At 37.9% G+C, this 16,498-nt stretch overlaps 1 protein-coding gene across 12 annotated transcripts in view; it reads left to right on the top strand.

The window, feature by feature from the left end:
• The window catches only part of Cpeb2 (cytoplasmic polyadenylation element binding protein 2), a 56,342-nt gene extending 41,072 nt beyond the window's left edge, over positions 1–15,270 (top strand). For all 12 annotated transcript variants that reach the window (XM_029478125.1, XM_021162087.2, XM_029478128.1 and 9 more), the window contains 6 exons: positions 3,244–3,414; positions 4,397–4,486; positions 6,862–6,980; positions 7,123–7,237; positions 9,737–9,918; positions 11,511–15,270. In XM_029478125.1, the coding sequence (XP_029333985.1) occupies positions 3,244–3,414; positions 4,397–4,486; positions 6,862–6,980; positions 7,123–7,237; positions 9,737–9,918; positions 11,511–11,738 (905 nt within the window). In that variant the 3' untranslated portion in view covers positions 11,739–15,270. The remainder of the gene's footprint in view (positions 1–3,243; positions 3,415–4,396; positions 4,487–6,861; positions 6,981–7,122; positions 7,238–9,736; positions 9,919–11,510) is intronic.
• The last annotated feature ends 1,228 nt before the right edge of the window (positions 15,271–16,498 follow it).

A 16,498-nucleotide genomic window follows, 5' to 3' on the forward strand; every position in this document is an offset into this window, starting at 1 on the left:
AATTTCAATTGATATTATCTGTTAAGTAATGCCTATTTCCTGTAGGATCTTTCTTCTGTTGTTGTATCCTATAAATTTTACACACTTATATCTAACACATATATATGTATATATGTGTATGTATATATGTAAATGTATACATGTAAGTACATGTATGTCTATATAGTATCAGCAAGGAACACAATTCTCACCTAAAAAGGAAGAAGAGATAGTTTATTTGGAAATCAAATATGAATGGCCACAGCCCAGGAACACTACTTGAAATCGCGTCCACTGATAGTTCCAGTGTGGAAGGAAGACTTTATTTGGCTTTTGTAGTCACAGAACTAAAGAAAGTCAAGTAAGCTGGTGGTAATAATCAGGTAGGGAGACCATGCAGGAGGAGGTTTGTTTTCTTTGCAGATTAAAGAATTAAAAGGCAAGAAAAAATTGAAAGTCAAGCAAAACCCAAGTTTATTCAAAGGACAATTTCATTAGGGTTTAAAAGAGAACCCTCCAAGAGGCCAATCCCTAATTTCAGCGGCTGCCCAGAGGAAGAGCAGCAGAGGAGAGGAGGAAACCTTTAGTTAACACAGCATAGCGACAAGTACACCGTGAATAAGCACTTAGTGGGGAGAAGTTTTAGAGAGAGTAAGGAAACCTGAGGCACCAGACAAGGCATCCGTAGGGTCTGGTGAGCACTGGAGAAGGAAGGAAAACAAAGCAGTTACACCTCTCTGAGGCTGGTGCACAGACCCAGCCAAACTTGATGACATCCCTTAAGGGCTGTGCTAGAGGGCAAGGGTTCTGGGAAGGAAAGGTGCATTATCTCATTAAAGGGTGGTTATTCCACCAATCTCTTTATCTTGGATTCTAGTAAACCTACCTTCTGAGGGTGGACTTTGGTCAGGTGATTGACTGGCACAACTAGATTAACTTGGCTATGTTTTAGATCACTTGGAGAGTTAGGTTTCTGCACAAGCCAGAGATTCTATCTTCTTGACCAGAAAAAACTAGTTTTCCATAGTAGACTGGTGCTGTTGCTGTGTCAGTAGGCGTGTTACAGCAACATGAGAGATGTCTGCTGTAGGCCTCAGATGTTGTCTGATGAATAGTATTAGCTGAGGGGTTCACAGAGGCTACTCCCACTTTCTACACTCATTCAGTCAGCTTTGTGGAATCTTTAGCATGGCGTGGCATTTTCCCTGGGGACTCCATTTTAGACTGGCTTGCTCATGGTCACAGGTATGTAGCTCATCCCTCCTTCCCCAGCCAGTTCTCCACAGGATGCCATGTTCCTAATTTTCTTTATTTATATCACATCACCATGGGTCACACATTTCAAAATGGTAACATGTTAATGGTATTTTATTTAAGTATTTCTAGATTATGGCGCATGTTATATAGAATGTATACTTGTCTCTTTGTCCTAAAAATATATCCTTCATTTAATCTTCAAAGAACAGTCGTTAACTTTGCTCCTTCTGCAATACATTTCTGAAGACTAGGCTTCCTTTGATATCTGCATTGGACTAAACATGTACAATACACATATCCCTGCATGTGGCACCCTGCCATCAAATATGCAGATAACCTCAAACACTTCTTTTCATTTCTTGAAATTATCACTCATTTGCTTGATGGTTCTTTTTCCTTCTTCCCTCCTGCTGTTTCGTTGATGCTGCTGTCCTAGTGCTGCTCTGCTTGCTTCCTCTCCCTTCTTCTTTCCATGGTAAAACTTCCATGCCTCCATGCTTTCTCACAGCTCTCTGGAATTGTCATCAGTTATAGTGCACTTTTTTTCCCCCTTGGAAATCTGTTTTCTTGAAAAGATCACTCTCCTTTCTGTAATCTGATCCCACTTTCTACTGTGCATTTGTTCTCAGCACTAGAAGCTTTTTGTGTGGCTTAACACAAGTCTTCCTTGCGCCTGTATTTGACATTTACTCTTTTATATTCAGCCAAAGTGTGACTTTGTCTCTTTCCTTTCCACTGTTGTTTCTCATTCATTTCCCATCCTTGGCTTCCCACCTTCTTTGTAGTTTGGATCCTCCCTAAATCTCAGCAGTTTATTTGTCTTCCGTCATAGAGAGTTACGTGTGTGTGTGTGTGTGTGTGTATGTGTGTGTGTTTGTGTGTGTGTATGTGTGTGTGTGTGTGTATGTGTGTGTGTGTGTGTGTTTTGGGGGGGGGCTCCTGATCGCAGGCAGTTGATTGGGAGTGCTGGTTGTTTGCTCATTTGTTTTGTTGTGTTGTCTTTCCCCCGCCTACTGAGTTAAACATATTCTTTTAAGGGTACATTCTCTTTTCTTCAAAGAGCTTTCTTTTATTCTGGCTTTGAATGTCTCAGCCAGGTGCTACCTAGTACCCTTGAAGCGTCAAGAACTTCCCTCGGTATTCAGTGCACTACTCCTCTCCTCTGCTCTACTTCCTTTCCAGCATTTTGAGGCTTTCCTATAGATGTGTGTCATCGTTACATGTATAGATCTTACCTCGTGTGTGTGTGTGTGTGTGTGTGTGTGTGTGTGTGTGTGTGTGTGTGTGTATTTCTTGAGGATGAAGGCACTATATTTTATCAGGTCCTGTTATTTTGTGTGAGCATACAGGACATCTAACATCAGCATTATTTCACAAGATTGAACTAGACATGCCCTGTGAAGTGGGCTCAGATAGGAACTAGAATCCTAAGACACTGTTCTATGCTTTCCACATGTGCATGAGTCCCCTCTACACAGTCATGATTGTCATGGGTGATAACTTCAAGACTATAGACAAGTACAGTTTGCAGCTTAATGTAACATCTTGCTTTCTTGGTTTCTTTTGAAATGTCCTCTTACCTATTTGACATAATGCAGTTTCCTTTTTACCACCAATTTCTAAAGAATTCTGTTGTACATTCAGACCTAAGTGTTTCTTATACATTAACTTCTTGCTGCAGTCCATACAAATCTGAAATGAACTAGTAGATCTGTTGTTTCTTACGTGCTGTAGTTATTATCATGTGACTCCCTTTTGTTGCTGGGGCCTCATCTGTGCTAGGCAAGTATCTGCTCCAGAACCACTTCCACACACAGCTCAGTGGCTTTACTTCTGAGTCATGCTGAGATCACTTCTCTCTGCACTGTCTGTATCTCCATTCATTTTTATGCCAGTCTCATCTTAGTGCCTAACCCTTTGTTTGACATCAGTATGTTTGACTTTATCAGTATGTTTTATCATTTTTTTTAATATGAGATTCAGTTTATATTTGTTCTTATATTTTAGGTCGCTCTTCCCTATTTCCAATAGATGATAGCTTGTTGGATGATGGTCACAGTGATCAAGTTGGTGTTTTAAATTCACCAACATGTTATTCAGCTCATCAAAATGGAGAACGAATTGAACGCTTCTCTCGAAAAGTTTTTGTTGGTGGGCTTCCTCCGGATATTGATGAAGGTAAGTTTATCCTGCTTTAAAAACAGACAAAAAAACCCAAAAACCACCAGAGTAAAATGTAGTTTTGAGCTGTTGAAATATGAAGGTAATTGAACAAGTACTTTTAAGGTCTAGTAAGTTTTTACCATATATATGTAATGAATGTTACTGTGAACATTTTTATAAAGGACAAACATGTTCTAGTCCTATCAGTTTACTTAAAGATACAGAAACACAGTATAAAATCTAATAAAGTAGAAACAACCTAAAATAGGAAATTAGTATTATGCAAATGATAGCAAATGTGTAAAAATATACAATAAAGAAAAGTAACTTAAGGTAAAAGTTAAAAGTTATTTAAACTATTTTTGTAATGTTATGGAAAAATCTACTGATTCATTAATAGCCTACATAGAAGATATTTCTAAATTTGGAGATAATTTTCAGTATAGTTTATACATCTGCAAATGTATTCTGCATATTCTAACATATATTAGAGAAGATCATTGAAATTGACCATATGGTATTGAATGTCATTGAAACTATCTGGCTTGTGCTAACCTTGTGTGTTTTACTGACATAACAGCTAGTCTTGTTTTAGTAACTCAAAGTACAGCTAGTCTTGTTTTTAGTACACCTTATCCCAACAAAAACATGGTTTTACTTGTGAACACCAATAGCTGTTTTAGTTAACTTGATAATAATGACGTTTCAGTCTAATGCTACTTATGATTGCGTATACTAAGAATCCATTAATATTCCGGTGAACTATGAAATATTAGGATTCACATTGAATACATTAGCTATTGTGCTGCTTAAAAATGGCTAAATTTTATATAATTCTTTAATAAGAGCATTAGATATATTTTCTGTTGGTATTATACTTAATCTAAAGCTATTTGACACTTTAGACAATTAAATTTTCCAAGTACTTAGAAACATGGAGTTTCTTGGAATGAATGATTGGGACTAATTTGTGATGCACATTCTGTACTCTCCTAAGATGAGATCACTGCCAGCTTCCGAAGATTTGGACCTTTGGTAGTGGATTGGCCCCACAAAGCAGAAAGTAAATCCTATTTTCCACCAAAAGGTAAGAGGTGTATTAATAATATTTGCTAGGTTGAATGAGAGCAAAAGAAATAATCTCAACTACTTGGGGCTCACTTTTAGAAATGACTAAGTACCTTATATAAATGCTAGTAGTGACGTATGGACCTGGAGGATGGCTTATCCAGGAAAGGCTCTGGCCACACAAGCCTGAGTTCTATCTACCCTAGATCCCACGTAACGATAGAAGGCGAGACGGACTCCTGAAAGGTGTTCTCTGAATCCACATAGACCCAAATGATAAGTAAAATGAACGTTTTAAAAAGTTAACACTTTGTAGAGATGATTAGCCTGAGTTGAGCGAGGCAGAGTAAGTCTAAAAACTATTCCAGTTTTACTTGCAGCCATTCAAGAGTCAGAAGATTGACAGTTTCCCATAATTTTATTTTATTTTAATTAGGTATTTTCTTCATTTACATTTCCAATGCTATGCCAAAAGTCCCCCATACCCTCCCCCTCCCGCTCCCCCACCCACCCACTCCCACTTCTTGACCCTGGCTTTCCCCTGTACTGGGGCATATAAAGTTTGCAAGACCAATGGGCCTCTCTTTCCACTGATGTCCGACTAGGCCATCTTCTGATACATATGCAGCTAGAGACATGAACTTGGGGGGGGTACTGGTTAGTTCATATTGTTGTTCCACCTATAGGGTTGCAGACCCCTTCAGCTCCTTGGGTACTTTCTCTAGCTCCTCCACTGGGGGCCTCGTGATCTGTCCAATAGCTGACTGTGAGCATCCACTTCTGTGTTTGCTAGGCCCCGGCATAGTCTCACAAGAGACAGCTATATCTGGGTCCTTTCAGCAAAATCTTGCTGGTGTATGCAATGGTGTCAGCATTTGGAGGCTGATTATGGGATGGATCCCCGGATATGGCAGTCTCTAGATGGTGCATCCTTTCATTTCAGCTCCATACTTTGTCTCTGTAACTAATTCCATGGGTGCTTTGTTCCCAATTCTAATTCAAATGAATATATGTTTGAATATTTCTCTGCCTAAAGCATCATTTTATAAGTAATGTGGATTCAAACTACTAAAAAGTATTTTCAATGCTAGGACTCAAGATGCACATGAAATGATTCATTTATGTTTTATACAAATAAAACTATTTAAGTATTCTAAATATTACCAGGCATACGCAAGTATTCAGGTGATAGTATGACACAGCACTGGGGAAGTAACTGGTTGGTATTTTTAACTTGCTGTCAAATAATGGTTTTAAACTTCTGGCTTTATAAAAACGTAAACCCCCAAAAGAAGAAGTAGTAAAACACTGGAAGGCAGGGGCACGTGGAAGGAATATATGAATGCCTCAGGCGGACTCTAGGTGCCTGGAAATAGACCCCACCCTAATGAAATGAAAAGGCTATACAGTGAAGGAAAGAGTCAAAGACACAGCCTACTGGATGGGAGAAAAATCTTCACAACTATACATGTGACATGGATTAATATCTAGACTATAGAGAGAACTCAAAGTAACAGACAAGCAAGAAAGAAACCACGTGACCCAACCAAAAATGGACTTAGGAACTGAAGAAGTAGATTTATTTCTACAAATAAAAGTACAACTGGCCAATAAATCATTTTAAAAGCATTTGACAGTTTAGCATTCAGAGAAATGAAAATTACAACTACTTGATATTCCATTTAATTATGATGATGGCTATATCTTTCCTAATAGCAAAATATTAAAAACTTAAAATATAAAATTTAGAGTATTTTAAAACTAAATAATACTAAACTATTAAACATCACAAAATTTTAAAATTTTTACTTTAAACTGTTATTTAAGTATATTGGTCTAGAGGCTTGTTATTATATATAGAATATTTATAGAAAATTTCCTTTGAAGCTTAGTTTATATCAAAATTAACTTTCTAAAGAAAACTAGTCTTTGTTTTTAAGAATATTTATAGTTTTCCCTCTAATTATATATGTCTTGAGTGTAGTTTTAATCTTGCATACTCTTATCTATGGAAGTCTCTCTGGTACAGATACGTTTAATAACTTGAAGTTTTTTAATGAAATGAAATACTTTTATCAAATGCTGTTCTTTTGTACCGCATCAGAGCTACAAGTTCTGAGTATATCTTGACCTCATAGTCACCACTGTATCATGGAACCAGAGGGATTGTTTCACTGGACTGGACTGTGGTACTGTACACTGAGTGCCATAGGACCTTGTCAGGGCTGCCATCAGTCTTTCTCCCTCTTTCTCTTTCTCTTCTTCACTCACATCCCACGTCTGTGTATGTTCCATAGGATATTGTGTTCTCCTGTGGAAGACAGAATGATTCAACCCTATTTCATGGGCTTTATTTATTTTTAACAGTACTTAAATTTTTCACGGTTATTCCAGGCTATGCATTCCTCCTCTTTCAAGAAGAGAGCTCAGTCCAGGCACTCATTGACGCTTGCATTGAAGAAGATGGAAAGCTCTACTTGTGTGTTTCCAGCCCTACTATCAAAGACAAACCTGTAAGTAAACACCACATGAACCATGCCCTATAAAGGCAGGTTTTCAAAATGGTATTTTAAAATTACTGTTTAAAAATATAAGACCGCGTTTTAAAAAATTAAACAGTAAAAGGAGTAAGACCAAATGTAATTTTCTCCATAGGTTCAAATCCGTCCTTGGAATTTAAGTGATAGTGATTTCGTCATGGATGGTTCTCAGCCTTTGGATCCCCGAAAAACAATTTTTGTTGGAGGTGTTCCTAGGCCACTAAGGGCTGGTAAGTAGAATCTCTAAATCAAAAATATTTGGATTCTCATTTTCTTGACTTTGGAATCTATGGAAGTATGTCTTTTTCTGCATTTGAGTTATTAACTAAATTAGTATTTTAGATGAATGAATTATAAAGGTCTGTTTCTCAGTAACCAGGAACCAAAAATTTAAAGGATATGCAGCAGGATATAATTATAGATGTGTAAATTTACTGTATATGCATTCTATATAGTATCACACCATCTGAAAGACTAGTGATGTCTACCTCTGAAAGCAGACTCTTCAAGTCAGTGAAATACGAATTATCTATTCACACATGTAAATGCTTAAAGGATTTGATAGCTGCTGCAAAGAATGACAATTGGGAATAGAAGTATACATGTATGTGTGTGGGTATATATACATATATATGTGTGTGTATGTGTGTGTGTTTGTGTGTATACATATATATGTATAAATATGTATAAATATATACATATGCTTATATATGTTCATGTTTAGAATATGGTATGATGTGATATCTAAAAGATATGAGCTTATCAAAAAGATTGTATAGAGTTTGGACAGTAGGACCACTGTGAGGAGTGTGTTGCAAGCAAATGTTCCAAACCCTTCAAACAGCGTGTCTGGAAGTCTTTAGTGCAGAGCAGAGTATATTCATAGAGGGACTGTATAAAGCAAAGTGGCTGACCTGGGAATGCACAGAATGATAGGGGAGATACAAAGATGTATTAGAAATACCAATAAAAGTTAGATCACGCAAATCTAATGGACTAATTGATATTTATCCCCAGAACAAGAGGAGTTTTTAAGCAAAAGAGAGCCATGATGATAGAGATCTTTGAAAGCTCACATGACCTGATCAGTTATGAGGGAAAATAGGCTTTTAGTAAATATGGGTAAGGGCCCCTTGCAAGGCAGTGAAGAACCAGGTGAACAGATACTTGAGGACTTAGGCAGAAAATAGAAGGCTGAATCCCAGCTTTAGTCAGAAGCTGCGATGCGAGGTGGCTGCTTACCTTGTACATAGCTGTGAGAAACGGCAAAGGAGGGCATGGTAAAGGAGATGGTGTCTGGGTTCTCAATAGAAGTTCATGGCCCCATTCAGAAGTCTGAAGTAGAAATTTCAGTTAAACCATGTGGTGTCTAGTATAATGTTTTAAAAAAATAATTATTTCTAGTGGTTTGGAAATAAATGGGAGAGGAGGGATCAAAGACAAGCAGATAAGCTTGTTTCTGTAAACCAAAGGAAACATGATAATACTAGCTTTTAAGCAGAAATGACTGATGGAAGTGAGCAGATTGGATTCTCACTGTGTTCTAAAAAGCAGCTCCGTGGGATTATCTGTATAGTGGAGATAAAAATGATAAGTCAGAGATCTTGACTCAGGGACTTGATCCTTTCTGTCTCTTTGACAATTGAGTCAACAAAACCTCATTGGAACATGTTTCATGAAATAGAGGAAGATTGTGTTTATGCTGGTCCTTTTTATTGTGCTGTGTGTTGTGAGATTACAAGAAGTTGTCTGGGAGACAGTTGCTTTTATGAGTGTGGAACTCAAATTCCACAATTTGTACAAATTCGGGAGTTTAAAGGTACAAACACAGGTAGTATTTAAGTGCATATAGAATGGAGACCCCAAAACTGGAGTGTAGACAAAGGAACAAAGATGGAGCCCTAAGGTGTCTGATATTGAAAAGTGTTGTAATTGAGGAAAAGATGTAATAAAAAAAATAGTTTTATATGTAAAAAAAAAAAAAAAAAAGAAAAGTGAGACTAAGAAGTTATCAGTGAAGTGTGAGTTATCAGCAGAATGGAGAAGTATTTCCAGACAAGGGAATAGGTTAGCTATACTCAGGACTGCCAGCCGGAAGATTGAGCACTGGACTTATCCAGAGGGAAAGTTGATCCTAACGAGAACAATTAAAGTGGAGTCTTAGGGTGCTACTCTGATCATTAAGATTGTACAGACATGAGCACACTCTGGCTACAGATCTGGTCACCAGAATGATTGAGCTAGTCTGGCCTCCATCACCATGCTGTGTGTCCCTCCAACCTGTGTGGCCTGTCAGAGAGGACAGGATTTTCTTGTAGAAGAGGGTTGTTCTTAAGGAAAAAGAGACCATGCAGGTAGAAATGAGTGTGAGGGAAAAGCTGCACTGCAGAGGGGAGAGGAGGCAAAGCCGAGCCCTTCTAGAAAGAAAGTGAGTAACACAGATATGCAGACAAAGAGCACGCCACTGCTTCTGCACCAGAGTATAAGACAGTGCATACGACGGTGGTAATGAGTCTAGCTTTGCAGTGAGCAAGTGCTTTGGAGGATGGTTCTTTGGTTTGATTGTTAAGGTTAAGAATATATCTCAGTGATAGAGCACCTGTTGGCATGTGCAAAGCTCTGGTTTCCAGGCTCTCTCCTAGCAGCTGCTTTGCGTTAGCCTTCTCTTGGTTTGCAGTTGTTGATTTACTGTCTTCTCACCTTTAATGTGAATGTCTTTCCTTTTGAAGTGGAACTTGCTATGATCATGGACCGGCTGTATGGTGGTGTGTGTTACGCAGGAATTGATACAGATCCAGAACTCAAATACCCAAAAGGTGCTGGGCGAGTCGCTTTCTCCAATCAGCAGAGCTACATTGCTGCCATCAGTGCTCGATTTGTTCAGCTTCAGCACGGTGACATTGATAAACGTGTAAGTGACACACCAGGAAGTCATCTGTGCCTTACTTATTACTTAGTAGATGCTTTCACCATAAGGAGTTAATAATATGGCCCAAACACTTTTAGCTCCCTTTGTCTCCTAGTGTTATATCTCTGAAATATAAATTCCTGGTGAACTTTAAAGGCATTACATGAAAGTATAGATGTGATTCTAAAACCATGTCAAAAATTTTTATCAGCCAGTAAGTCCCAACTACCTGCTTAGATGTGGAGGCAATTTATACAAGCTTGTGACCAAGACAAAAGTGCTTAGGACCAAGCCACATGTCTGCCATAATCTCAGCCAAACAGCCCTCTCTCTGCTCCTTTTTCAAACTTACAACATGGGAAGGACTGCAAGTTAGTCTTTGGGTTAAGGACTTCAGGTGTCCACAGGTGCTTAGAGAAATTGATCCATGGAAAGTGCTAGTTAAGAGCTATATAAAAACTAAAATTTAGACATATGTATATATTTCTGTAAGTCATTTAACCCAAAAGTGGAAACATTAGTCCATTAGTAACATAGATTGGGTCATCAAAGTAACAGCTTTGAGAATGACAGCTGAAAGGCTGTCCTACTGAATAATTGAACACTGGTTACCATTTAAAAGAGGAGAGCAAGCCACTAATTTATGTACCTGTTTCACGCTAAAATCTGTGAATTGTACATGACTATTCTAAAATACTGACACCATCAGTCAGCCAGAGACAACAGCCTCGGAGGTTCGTTCCTAAAGTTCCAAGACAGTGAGGCTGCTGCAGCTGAGAGCACCTGACACTGCTTTCCAGGGCAATCCCAGAACTGTCCTCTTCCATGTGGAATTTAACCCTCTGATCCCCAAAGACCGGTCTATCCTCCTCGGTTTGAAGATGTGGAAGAAGGTCAAGAGAGACTGATGTCTAGAGCCAACTCAAAGCAGACATTTGCTGAGTCAGTCTTTCCCCATGAGGCTTTATTTCTTAAGAGTCTATAAAGAAGGCTGGGCGTGCCCTGAATAGCATTAGCCACAGTTCTGGCTTGTTTGCAGCAGTTATTGCAAGCAAGGTGCAGCTATAACCTACAGTGGAGAGGCTGCTGCAGTCCTAGGCTGTTGCGTTTCACCAGCTTACAGATGATCCTAGAATAAAGGAAAAATATGAGAAGAAATGAGTCTTTCATAATGATCTGATAATCCCCTATGAATTTTGCTCACAATTTGAAAATATTAATGCTACTATACAGGTGTTTCAAAGATGTTACAAAAGTGAGACAAGTGTCTTAAATCTTTAAAGTGACTTTTCTCTTTGGAAAATATAGTAAAATAGCACTTAGTGACCCCTGAAGGAAACCTGTTGAAGTAAATGAATGAGTGTGTAACCACTCAAGCTCACAGCCAGTTATAAACATGAAAACTGACACACCATGTAATCAGCACAGAGGCAAACTGGCTTGTGTTTGCCTTGTTCTCGGGGAAACTGTTTCCACAAGACACTGTCTATTGTCTCTTCTTTCTCTAGAGCACTATAAACATTTAAAGTCACTGCAGTCTTTATTTCTGAAGCAGACTCCACAGAGGTTTTCTTTTTTTCCTTGTCTGTTCCTAGGTGGAGGTGAAGCCATATGTGCTAGATGACCAGATGTGTGACGAGTGCCAGGGTGCGCGCTGTGGTGGGAAATTTGCCCCCTTTTTCTGTGCCAATGTCACCTGCCTGCAGTATTACTGTGAGTTTTGTTGGGCAAATATCCACTCTCGTGCAGGACGCGAGTTCCATAAGCCATTGGTGAAGGAAGGTGCTGATCGCCCACGTCAGATCCACTTCCGCTGGAACTAAGTATAGCCAGCTGGCCTCCGTGTAAGAAGGAAGGAAAGGGTGCATGTGGCTTACTGTGCTGAAGACACTGACGTGCAGAAGAAATAAGTGCGTTCTCCTGCTGCTCACCCAGCTCTCGATACATGCATCGTTATCAGCAGCCAAAACACTACAAGCCTCTTGTTTTCACCAAAACCCTACATCTCAGGCTTACTAATTTTTGTGATATTTTCATGTTAAAATAAAATGTTTTTTTGTATTTTCTCCAAGTTATTTTTATATGTAAAGTTAAAATTAGATATGAGAATGTTTTGCGTAGGGGCAACACAGTCTGCTGCTATATAGTGGGTGAAGCGTGCACTTATTTCTTAACATGGGATTTTTAACTTCAAGATCTGCCCCAGTACTTTACCAAAGGTAGCAAAATAATAGTGAAGATGGAATATGTCTGCTACAAATGCTTATTTTTATTGTTGCTGTTTTCAGTGTGTACATAAACTAAAAATTAGGGTTGATTTTGTTGCTCTCCATTTTGACTTGCAAGAAATAATACCTCAAGATAATCTGATTTATTAGCTATTTTTAAACATTTTTAATCACAAGCTGTATTAGCTTTGCTGCTATATAGGTGTTATGTGTAAATGTCACCTATTAATACGGGATTGAAAACGTTAGAGACACACTGCATTGCGGAGGAAATGCAGGCAGCACAATATGGCCGGAACTGCCATAGTTTAGAATGTGAAACAATGCATGTTTACTTACCTGTGTCCACCATATGCATGCACTCGGACATTAACTAATGAGGTGAGGTATTGCAGATGTTCAAAAAGCTCTCTTGAATCTAGGTAGCATGAACAAATTAGAAAATTTGTTTCTTTACAAAAAAAGCAAACTTGCATGCATTATTGTGACTTCAAGTTAAAAATGTTGTCCTACCTGTGTACAATACGCAAATTAGTTTTAGATTAGAGAGTGCAGCCATTTTGTGATCTGGTCAGTAGTGGAATTCGATTTTATGCAGACTGGATGTAATATTTGTAATCCCTGTGCAATTTTGTGATGTGCGGTTCTAATTCATGTGCAGTGATATAGTATAGATAAAAGATTGAATAAAAGAAAAACACAGGAATTTTAAAGAAAGTTGATTTTAGCCCCTTTGATAGTTCATGGTTAAGACATCCTTTAAAAACCAAAGATGGCCAGCACACTGCTAACCAGTCACCGAATGTGAGACCCATGAAAAGACCATACTTTAAAAGAGGATTTTATAGAAGAACACAGAACTTTAGTGAAGTCAAAATGGAGATGGGAAAATATAATAGATGGCTAGTTGCATAAAATTTACCTTTAAGACAATGGTGAAATCTGGCTTAAATTTGCTTACATGTTTGACCTATGTCTATGGGGTCTTCTGTCTAAACTGGGGTCACTGTTGCATGGAGCATTGTTATTCTTAATGGTTAAGAATTGCTTTTTTAAAACTTTGATGAAGGAATTTCAGTAATGACTTTGCTTGCATTTTTTCTTTTTTCTTTATTGAGGGAGTTGCGTGGAAACATGCACGGTTCTGACCTAGAACATGGTTCGTTCGTGGTGGTTTTCCTCTTTAGAGCATCCTAACAGCAGCTAGCCGCTGTGTTAATAATGTAGGAGTTACCCTGCAGTCTAAGCAAAGCACCCCACATGGTAAATGTTGTTTTTTTGTTGTTGTTGTTGTTTATTTTTTTAAATGCAGAACTAAGATTTTTGACTCTAAAGAGAGAAAATTGCAAGGGTATGGCCCGTGCAGCAAACCCTTGGGACAATCTTTCACATGAGCAAAGTGCAGATCTCAACATTGGTTGTCGATGGTATGCTTTTTTGTACTGTAAAAATGCGTGGTTCATGTCTAACTCTGCTGTTTTATTGTGGTTGTGGCTCAAGTTTTTAGTGTTTGACATTGATGCTGTTTTCAGAGGAGCTCTTTACTAATTTATTTGTCCGTATCCCAACCTGTTCCTCCCCGTGGCCCTCCAGAGTTTCTGGAGCATTCTTTTCACCCTCGCCCTGCCAGCCCTTGATCCATTTTGACATTTGTTGTGCACTATTTTTATATCTCTGTGAGTGATTTTTTCCAGCAGTCAGCTATTTTATGGCATACTTTTTTTCACTGATGACATCTCCTTTGCTATACCTCAATTTTTGGAATTTAGAAAAGAAATCAGTAGTTTTGCAATGTTAATTATTTAGATATTTAATTTCGCAGATTTTTAAACTTTATTTTCATAATTTCTGCTTAATGTTTAAAATTGAAGAGCCTTTTCATGTATTAAATAATGAACTCTAAAATAAATTATATAATAAAATAATTGGAGATGCCGAAAATTATTTTCCCTTCTTAAACGGAAGTAAATAGTTAAAATGAAGGGAAATGAAAGAGAAACACCTTCTCCTACCAGGGTGAATGTGACAGAAATGCTGGTTTGTGTCACCTTCGTTCCTGTTAGGACAAAGCTCATTGGTCTAATACTGTGTCCCTCCCTGCCTCTCCCCTACCTCTGATTTGTTTTGTTTTCTGTTTGTTTGGGGATTATTTTTCCTTTTATGTACTACATTTTTATTTTCTAACTGTTAAACACTGTATTTGAGTTTTTTAATTTACAGATCATATTTATTTTACTATTTTTGTAGAAAATTATTAATTTTGATTGTATTTTTGTATTTTCAAAGCTTCTTCATTTGTGTTCCCTAAATGTTCATATTGCTGCCCAAAAGTATGAATGACTGTGGAGGAAAAAGTACTTTAAAAATCCACACTTTTTGTTAAGAAGGAAACATTTAGCATTTATATATTTGTGTATGGAAAACACTTGATATTTTATCCCTGTTGCATCTGGCTGCACGAGCCTCTCCTCAAAGATGCCACAAAACTTGAATATAACACATTTTGGAAGGCTGACTAACCTCGATTCTGTGTTGTGATGTGCAATACTGTTTCTAATGTTTGTATAAAGATACAGTGTAAACCTTTTTAATGCAAATTTATTTTTTTCATTGCATATTTTGCAGACTTTATCCACAGTGTCATTTTTTACTGTCAGAAAAGATGCCCCTTTTGTCATTGCAACTATTTTTTAAACCCAGAAATCTTTGTACTGATGTAAATGATTGTAGTTATTTTGGATAGTGTTTTGCTAACAAAAGGAGAGACTTTTTTCATGCATATTTCTATTTTGTTTTTTTGGGTTTTATTTTATTTTAATAGTAGTAAAATACTTGGAATAATTTTTCATATTCTTGTCATTAATATTATTTTGTATTTTTATGTGAAAATATATAATTTTATGACACTAATTGCTAAAGTTTATTTTATGTTGAATTATTTTTGGAGCTGAAATCTTTGTAATATTAAAGCAACTAGTTTCTAATTCCCAGTTTCTGTATAGAATCGCACAAGTGGTTTATGGAGTGTTTGGATTGTAACTATAAATGGTTCTTTGATATGCAAATTAATATTTTCAGTTGATTTTATTTTATATTCCTAATGGGGTGTTAAAGCCGTTTTTTATTTTTTTCTAAATAAAAAGAGAACCCATGCTTTTATGGACACTAGGTAAAACGCCTTCAGCTTAAAATTTTTGTTAAATAATTTAGTTTATTTTATTGTTATCTTCCAGGTGTCTAAATCTCCAGTCTGTCTGTTGTACTGGTAATTTAACTCTGTAATGGAATAGTTTGCTGCCAACTATTTATATTAAGTAATTTTTAAATATTTGTAATATTGTTGACTGACTAATAAACTATTAAGTTATTGGCATAGCTGTGAAATCTTATTCTACAATTCGCACCCTTCGCACTGTCAGGTGAGACTGTAGTTTGTCAGAGGCATCAATCAATGTCTTAAGAAAACACAAGCCACTTCACAGTGTAGTGTGTGGGTCAGAGCCACTCCAGGAGCTACCTATGCAGGATTCCTCAGTATTTTCAGCCTGGAAGCCCCTTTGTATCCACGCTCCTTCCTTCACCTAGCCCTCACACACCTTAGATACCTCGCAGTAGCCCTGAAGTGTTACCTCATCTGACCTAATCCTTTACTCCAAAAATGAGAAAGTCAAGGGTTGCTAGAGAGTGCAGACCTTGAGAGCACTTAAGTTCCTCAGGGGACTCCACTGTGGTTCCCATGTTGGGCAGCTAGAAACTGCCTGGAGCTCAGGGGAACTGGGCCAATGGCATACACAAGCCCATGCAAGCTGACATAGAAGTAAACCTTTAAAACTGAGGTTACTCCTGCTGCTAAACAGGTCTAGTGGTCGTGCTTTAGATCACAGTGCTAACACCCGATTGTCACTTTCTCCTGGTTCTCTGCACACCCCGTGGGTTCTTTAGTGCTCCGTGTAGAGGAGGAACAAGGAAGAGACACAGACTGAGCAAGCTGAGGCCTGGTTCCCTTAGCATAAAGGTGAAATTCCATCATGAAGCCAACACAGGATTCTGGGATAAGTGAAAGGAAGAGTTATTAGTTTTTTTGTTAGAAAGTTTGAACAGTAATCCATCACAGTATAGATTTGTGCTTGTTGTAAGCATATAGGCTTCCATAGAGAATAATAGGTATTGGAAAATAAAAGTCTAGATTTTCAAGTCATCTATACCATGCCTCCCACCAAGGCTCAGGGGTATCACAGAAGAGGGAGCAGGGAGACTATAAGAGGTTTAGGGAACTTGGTTGTGCTTTCAGAGAACCTGAGTTTGGTTTCCAATTACCATATTGGGTAGCTCACAACTCCCTGACTAAGTACCAT

This window comes from Mus caroli, chromosome 5 (assembly GCF_900094665.2).
Source record: "Mus caroli chromosome 5, CAROLI_EIJ_v1.1, whole genome shotgun sequence".
Taxonomy (NCBI): Eukaryota; Metazoa; Chordata; class Mammalia; order Rodentia; family Muridae; genus Mus; species Mus caroli.